Genomic DNA, 7,241 nt, shown 5'->3' with positions numbered 1-7,241 from the left:
TAATTTCACTATTTTGTTGTTGTAATGTAATTATCCTTAATGTTCTAGGTGTAAAATATGTGAAGTCTGCCTTCATTGAAATAACTAATTTCCACAGATAAACATGGGGACCTAAAATGTTTTCCCACTCCAATTCAAATGACAACTATATGTTAAACTTAATGCTTTAAATAAATATAAATTTTATTAAAAACACCCACATCTCAGCAATATCAGGAATGATATCATAAACAGCTTTCAAATAAACTGCATTCAGTACATTACAATACTTACAGTATTTATATCCATTCTTAATCAATTTTTTTGCAAACCAAACTTCAGGGAGAACAAGGGAAGCGATTAAAAAGGACAGAGGCAGAAAATAACTTTTATACCTTTAGTGTCTCTAACTGCAGAATGCCGACAACATTAAACTGCTAGCTTAACGTTACAACTGGGCACCTCTTGTGCATTTGTCAAGCTCAGAAAATCATTCAAGTAATGTTGACTCACACTCCGAAACACTCTGAAGCTGCTTCAAGTATGGCTATGCTCATCACCCGCTATATCTCGAGACATTTTCTCCTTTTCACAACCACAACCTGCAACCTGCTACTGTCGCTGGGTCCTGTACACTGAAATTCAACATTTCATTCATTTATTTTTATACAAAAATGTTTTATCCTTTACAAAAAAAAACAATTATTTCCTAGGTGATTTTAGCTAACAGGAACCTATAGAACTGTAAACATCGCTGTTGTTTGACAGTGAGTGTGGCAATCTACAACATTTTCCTGGGTTAGCTAACCATGAGCTTCCTGCATCTGGAAAAACCTAAAGGTAGATTTGAAAGAAAATGAGGATTGCTGATACATGGGCTGTGGGTACATTTGACAAAACTACAAGAAACCTACACCTTTTAACATATAACAATAGCAGGGTGTAATTAGAAATCAACAAAATTGTATATCTGTAATACAAACACATGGTATGTACAATGTGGCATAATTTATTTTAAACACATTTACAATCTACTTAATTCATATCTTAAATAAAACGTTTTGTAATCTTTTATTACATTAGTTTTTTTTCTGAAATAGAAAGGAAGTGCTTTCAGAAAACAATAGTATAGATGAAGGGTTGGGTTGAAACGGAAACAGTTTCAACCCGTCATCATACTGAATGTCACATTAAAGTGAAATGTAAAGGGGAGGGGGTAAAAGATAATCATGTAATTGTTTAGTGGTTATAAATAAATTTTGCTTTTTAAACTATACAGGCACGCACATGCCTCATCTACCATCGTAACAGCCCTGGTCTCGCCTCAGTAAATTCAAATGCATCGCTATTTACTTTGCCAATACTTTACTTTCCCTTTAGTCAACTCAGTGCATATTATATTTCAAATTTAATTAAAAAAAGGTTTACCACCAATCTAGCTAAAACATAAGTACAAAATCAATTGCAGGTTGTCATTTAAATCTTTTTTGCTTGCAAAGTTAGTTTTCAGTTGAAAAGTTAGTTTTCAGTTTAAATTGTATGTACAAGTAATTAATTGGGATTCAAGACGCATGGGCAAATCCCTGAATGAGAGAACTCGATGAACACAGGCTGTGTGTGTGTGTGTGTGTGTGCGCGCGCATACGTGTATGTGTGTGTACGTGTGTGTGTGTGTGTGTGTGTACGTACAGAAATTAGTTGAAATATCCCTGATTTTGCTATTACATCAAAGCGTAAAGTTCAAGTAATACTTCCTAGTAGATCAAGCATAAAGAAAGTAGTAAGCAATGAACTCAGCCTGGGTGGTGGATTTTAGTTGGAACCATTTTTGAAAGTGATGTCGACAACAAAGGAAGAAATAGAAACATCTTTTGTATCATGATCCTATTGCCAAACTAGTTCTGAGGTATATGACAAGTAGGTATTTAAACTGTTCATCATTCATTAGCCTTCTCAGCGACCCCGGGGTCTCACATTATATGTTTGTATAGCAATAGCAGGTTGAGTAGCACCATATGAAATAAAAAACAAAACAGTTCAAACCCAAAGAGATATTACTTTGCTTTACAGCACTAAAACCCTAAAGCGTAAAATTCAAGAGAATAATTAATTTACTGTACAAATCTCACCTTTTATCATACAACTAGATTACAATTATTTGAGGACCCCCACAGCAAACCAGCTGCCTTTGAAACAGTGGCACTGATATTGAGCTAACCCTGTTTCATGTCCCACACTAGCAAGCAAGGTAGGGAGCATGTTCACAAAACACAACACTTGCATGACAACACGCAATATATCCACGACCCGGGGTTGGTTTGATGAACCTACGGTCAGGAACTCTGAAACGGTTGTTGACGACAAACTTACGAAGTAACTCGTTACAAAGAAAAATGAGAGAACCACATGCCCATCCGCTTTTTTTTCAGTTGAAAAATGCACCTTTTAGAATGGCTCGATTTACAGTATAAAGGACATAACTGTGAAACTGAGAAGCACCAGAAAATAGTGTAAGAAATTCAATTTGCATGATACTGTTGTACAGTTAGGCTACAGTGATTAAAATCATGTTTTGTGATAAATCTATTATCAATGTAATGTTTAGAAAATAATTTGTCTTTTGTAATTGCAGACTTCTTTCACCAATAATCTGATGAAAAAATGTAATATCAAAAGTGCTTTAGAAACACTGATTCGAGAAAAACCATTTTGCTGAATATTTTTTCAATAATACAGTATTTTCAGTTTCATCCTTTTTCACATTAATCGCCTGGAGAAACATTTTTTTCACTGACAAATTGTCATACAAACTGATGTAGTTAAAAATGAAGGCATTTAAACAAAACTGTATAATAAAGACACGCTTCACTTGTAGCACCGTCAATGTGGTGTATCCACAAAATTCAGTGTTGTTTTTTTTTGTTTTGTTTTTACAGTATGTCAAGATTATATCTCTAAAATGTTAAAATGCTTCATTAGAAAAATGAAAGCCACCGATGAAACTTTGTTTCCAGTAAATATAGAAGTCCAGCTGTATTGGACTTGCAAAGCACCCCGAGAAATTTGAACAGTGTGTATCTTGCAAAAGTAACCAAATAATAAATAATATGTCCTTAACAGAGGGGGTTTGCCTAGCAACAAGTAAAGTCCAATCTTTCAAGAGCAACAGACCTGATGTATAATGTAGTACAGCAATCTATTGATCAAGTTTGTCCTCCACCTATGTTTTTTGTTCTCTGGACGCTGTTGCTTACCTTCAGGTAAGAAGGATCCACTGTGTTGCGAGGCCTTTTAATGTAGCACCGTCAGAATAGCACCGTGAGTTTTCGCTATCAGTGTCATTCCTCCAGGGTGAGCCCTACGGTACAGAACACACATCTAGATGAAGCAACTGTAGGGCCCCGTGACCTTTGTAAAGGCGTAGGGCGACGTGCTGACGTAGGTGTTGGTGGTGCAAGACATAGATCTCTCCATCAGGGTTTGGATGAAGCGCTTGTACGGTGGCTCGCCCTGCTGCTCGGACTGTTCCTGATGCTCCCGCTTCACCCCCTTCTTGCCACTCTTGCTGGGCGTCGCCGTGGCGCCTTCGACTCCGTTCCTCTCAGCGTCTTCCTCTTTCTCCCGTTGCTTCTCGGCCATCTTGGCCTCCCACAGAGCCAGGCCGTGCTTGGCCTCGTTCATGTTCTTGTGCTGGTAAAAGACCAGGGAGATACGAGCGGGGTGGTTGCGCTCGGGGTTCTTCAGCGGCGTGGTGGCATGCAGCTCCCGCTTGGCACACTCGATCAGGATGGAGCCGTGGCTGGGCGCCACAGCCACTCCGCCGATCTCCGGGTCCAGGAAGTTGTGCTCGTTGTCAGACCACATGGCAGGCTTTTCCTTGGGTGTGGTAGGCGTCGGTGGGCCAGACCCGGACTCCTGCTTGATCACGGGGCCCTGGAGGTTCCCGTTGGGCATCCCTGGAAACCCTGGTTGAGGCGGAGTCATGCATGGGCTTTGGAGACCCATCTCCGTCTTTACTTGCATACGGAAGGGGTCCTGGGGACCACCCGCGGGAAACATTTGGTGGCTCTGGGTGAGGTAGGAGTTGGGGTACCCACCAAACTGATTGCCTTTGCTTGCTGCTGCATAGTCTAGCCCCGGGTGGTGAGCCGAGGGTGGCCTGGAGAGGGCATCCAGGTATTGGGCGTCGGGGGCACCGCTGGGAGCGTACGAGGGAGGGCCAAAGGAGCTCATGGGGTGGAGGCCGGGCCTTATGCTGTTACAGTTACTGTAACCGTTGACCTGTAGACCAGGCTCAACGTACCGCGGCGGGTATTTGGCCCCGTAGAGTTGGTGCGCTCCGTACTGCTGCTGCATGTCGGGGTATAGTGCTCCTGGCCTCTGTTGCTGGTACCTGTCCAGGTGCTTTGGGTTCGAGTTATAGTAAGGATGGTAGTTTTCTAAGGGCATGCCCCCGTTACATTGGTAACCCGGGTAGAGTCCACCCGGTGTAATGGGGCTGGGATAAGGGCTAGCTGGATTCGACCCATTCATGTAGGAGGTGGGTACTTGCAAAGGGGAGGGGTAAGGGCTTGCTGAGGCTTGGGGCTGGGGATGCATGCTACCTGGCTTGGAAGTGCTCGGAAAGGGGCCGGGGTGGTTCGGGAATCGGGGGTAGGTGCTGGCTGGATGGGGAGAGCCAGGGTAAGCATGGATGGTGTTCTGGTGCTGGAGTTGTGCGCCGAGAGGGTGACCTGGTGGCTGACCTGGCGGTTGTGGGGTGGCTCCCATGGTGCCTGGATTAAAAGATGACAAATAAAAGCGATGTCTTAGAAAGTGGCGGCTTGGTGTAAATAACTTACATTTGGTCATTCCACAAAATGTCAAGGCTATGTGTTGATGAATCTTTAAAGATAAGATATTTTTGAGTTTTGGACAAGAACTACGGTATTGTCTTCTAAACTGTCAGTAGTTGCATCAGCCTGAAACCCACCTGGCCCAGGAGTGCTCTGAGTTATGCTCTCATAAGTGCTACTAGATTTCAACTTGGACTGCAGGGCTTTCTCCGCTTTTGAAGGCGTGTCGGGTCCCCCGGCATTCTTGTTCGCGGCAGCCCGCTTGGCATCCAGCTTCTTCTGCCGGCAGGACTTGGCAGGCTCAGAGAGCATGCGGATCTGCCGGCGGAAGGAGTTGAGCACCTGGATGGCGCCTGTCTTGATCTTCTCCTGCTGGCCCTCCGCGCTGCCAAATTCGTCGGTTGCCGAGGCCTTGTACAGCGGGAGCACGTGGAGCTGCTCGTCTTCCGGGATCCTCCCAATCTGCCGGTTGTCCTCCCTGGTTAGCGTGCACACCTTGGATGGATGGGGGACGAGACAAGCTTGAGTGCTCCGTTTGCTTTCTGAATAATCTTTCGACTAGAGTTCATATAAATATTTTTACAACAAGATATCTGCTGGCAGGAGGCATCTCATGTTTAAGTATTTTATTAGGTCTGCACGGTACATTTAGTCCATTTTGATATTGGCCACAGGTTCTTTGTGATTAGGAGGTGCATCGGCTCACCACAGTACTGCCCCCCTGCATGTTGTGGAGGTCTCGGTGAGCGTGGGCGCAGAAGTCCATACAGGCAGTGACCCCAGAGAAAGGTCGCCCATCCTTCTTTCCCAGGCGGCAGTCTGGCGCCCTATGCTCATGTTCCACCTGCGGATGAATAATGCAGGATGGAGTCACTATCTGACAGACAGGTGGCGTCATTCCCTAGGTGGCTATCTGCCTGTTAGGAAATCTATTTGCTGGGTTAGGAACTGGAATGTTACAGAAACACAAGGGTCATGTTCAGTACTAAATTGTTTCGAAAACAGATAAATGTAGGAGGTATATGGGTTAAATTAGTTTAATGGACACTGCAGGTGCAAAAAAAGGTATTATTGCAGGGCCAACAGATCAAAAGAATGCAAGACATCAATCCCCGTATGGTTTGTTTCTAGCATAGAACTCACTGTCACCAAATCAACTTTGTATCACTTTTTTAGCTAATATGTTTGTTTCCTGCTATTCATCAGCTAAAAATATAGTTCATTTGTTAATGTTGATTAATGCTCTGACAGTTCATGGAGGTTTTATGCCCAAAAATACTCACCTGGTTTTGGTAGGCATCTGGTGCCAATGTTTTATATGTGGGGGCCATTAGGGTTGCCAGATTCTGAAGGTTCTGCTCCAGCCTTTCCTCCTGCAAGAGAAAAAAAAAGTTTGTTTTATATTAAAATATTTCACTCATTTTCAAGCTTCTTTACTGGTTAGGTATCACTAGGCAGAAAGGCAGTAGTTAGCATAGTGCTTCGGAGCTGGCAAGGGGGAAAATATTATATTGTCCCTGAACACAGAAGTTAAATAAAACATGTAAGTCACAATATGTTATCTTTTAAATCAAATTTTTGTCACGATTGTCTTCCCTCAGTATTCTAGATTTGTTAAAAAACTCAAACCGAAACTGCTCGTTTCTGTGTTATTCCAAATTTGTTCTAAGTTACGCGTTCTAAACCAACTTGATTACATAGCTTATCAACAGCACATTTTCCTGTTTATTTCACCTCTTTCGGGTCATCGCCAAGCAGCTTAAATTTCCGGGGGATTTTGCTCCGGGCGAACTTGCAGCCGTTGTAGTACATGCTCCATGAGCAGCCGAACGAGAAGGAGGCTCCACAGGCTTCTGGGTCCAGGCCCTGGCAAGCACATGTCCTCCTGGATCACCAGTAGGAGAGGAACAACTCAATTAGATTGGCTTTATTGATGATGTAATGCATTTGTATAACTCCAACTACCAACTGCTTTTCTTAGAAAATAAATGCTGCTGCTTATACTGTACTCTTAGACTTTTGAATCCTCTGCATGAAAATTTCCAAATGCCTGGTGGTATATTTACCATTCCAAACAAGGTACACTCCTAGTCGCTGAAATCAAATGTTGTAATCGTGAAAACTTTTAAGCGATTGTTGACCCTAATTACAAAATGACACATCCTGCAATCTACGGACAAATTATGAGAGCCTCCCATACTTTGGTTTAGTTAAAAAGAGCATTTGGAAACCTCCAGGCAAACTAAACCTAAGAATGGATTTCTGTCGAACCTTATCCATAGACTGACAGTGTAAGGACACCAGTGTGCAATGCTGTCATTTGAGTGAGCTATCCCTTTTAGCATGGATTGTTTGGATTTATATACAAGCTAAACACCACCTTCCAGTGGGTAACCTGTGGGTTTTGAGGGTACAATGCAACTTTTA

The 7,241-nt window shown here is 42.9% G+C and overlaps 1 protein-coding gene across 1 annotated transcript in view; it reads right to left on the bottom strand.

Annotated features, from left to right (window-relative positions):
* Positions 1-620: 620 nt before the first annotated feature.
* Positions 621-7,241, bottom strand: part of tet2 (tet methylcytosine dioxygenase 2) — a 41,149-nt gene continuing 34,528 nt past the window's right edge. Inside the window, exons 6-10 of the mRNA XM_010888523.3 lie at positions 6,549-6,699; positions 6,098-6,187; positions 5,521-5,658; positions 4,952-5,309; positions 621-4,754 (exon numbers count right to left, since the gene is read on the bottom strand). Coding sequence (XP_010886825.2) covers positions 3,358-4,754; positions 4,952-5,309; positions 5,521-5,658; positions 6,098-6,187; positions 6,549-6,699 — 2,134 coding nt within the window. The 3' untranslated portion in view covers positions 621-3,357. The remainder of the gene's footprint in view (positions 4,755-4,951; positions 5,310-5,520; positions 5,659-6,097; positions 6,188-6,548; positions 6,700-7,241) is intronic.

This window comes from Esox lucius, chromosome 25 (assembly GCF_011004845.1).
Source record: "Esox lucius isolate fEsoLuc1 chromosome 25, fEsoLuc1.pri, whole genome shotgun sequence".
Classification (NCBI taxonomy): Eukaryota; Metazoa; Chordata; class Actinopteri; order Esociformes; family Esocidae; genus Esox; species Esox lucius.
Note: the sequence above shows the minus strand (reverse complement) of the source record. Positions and strands in the feature narration are given on the sequence as shown.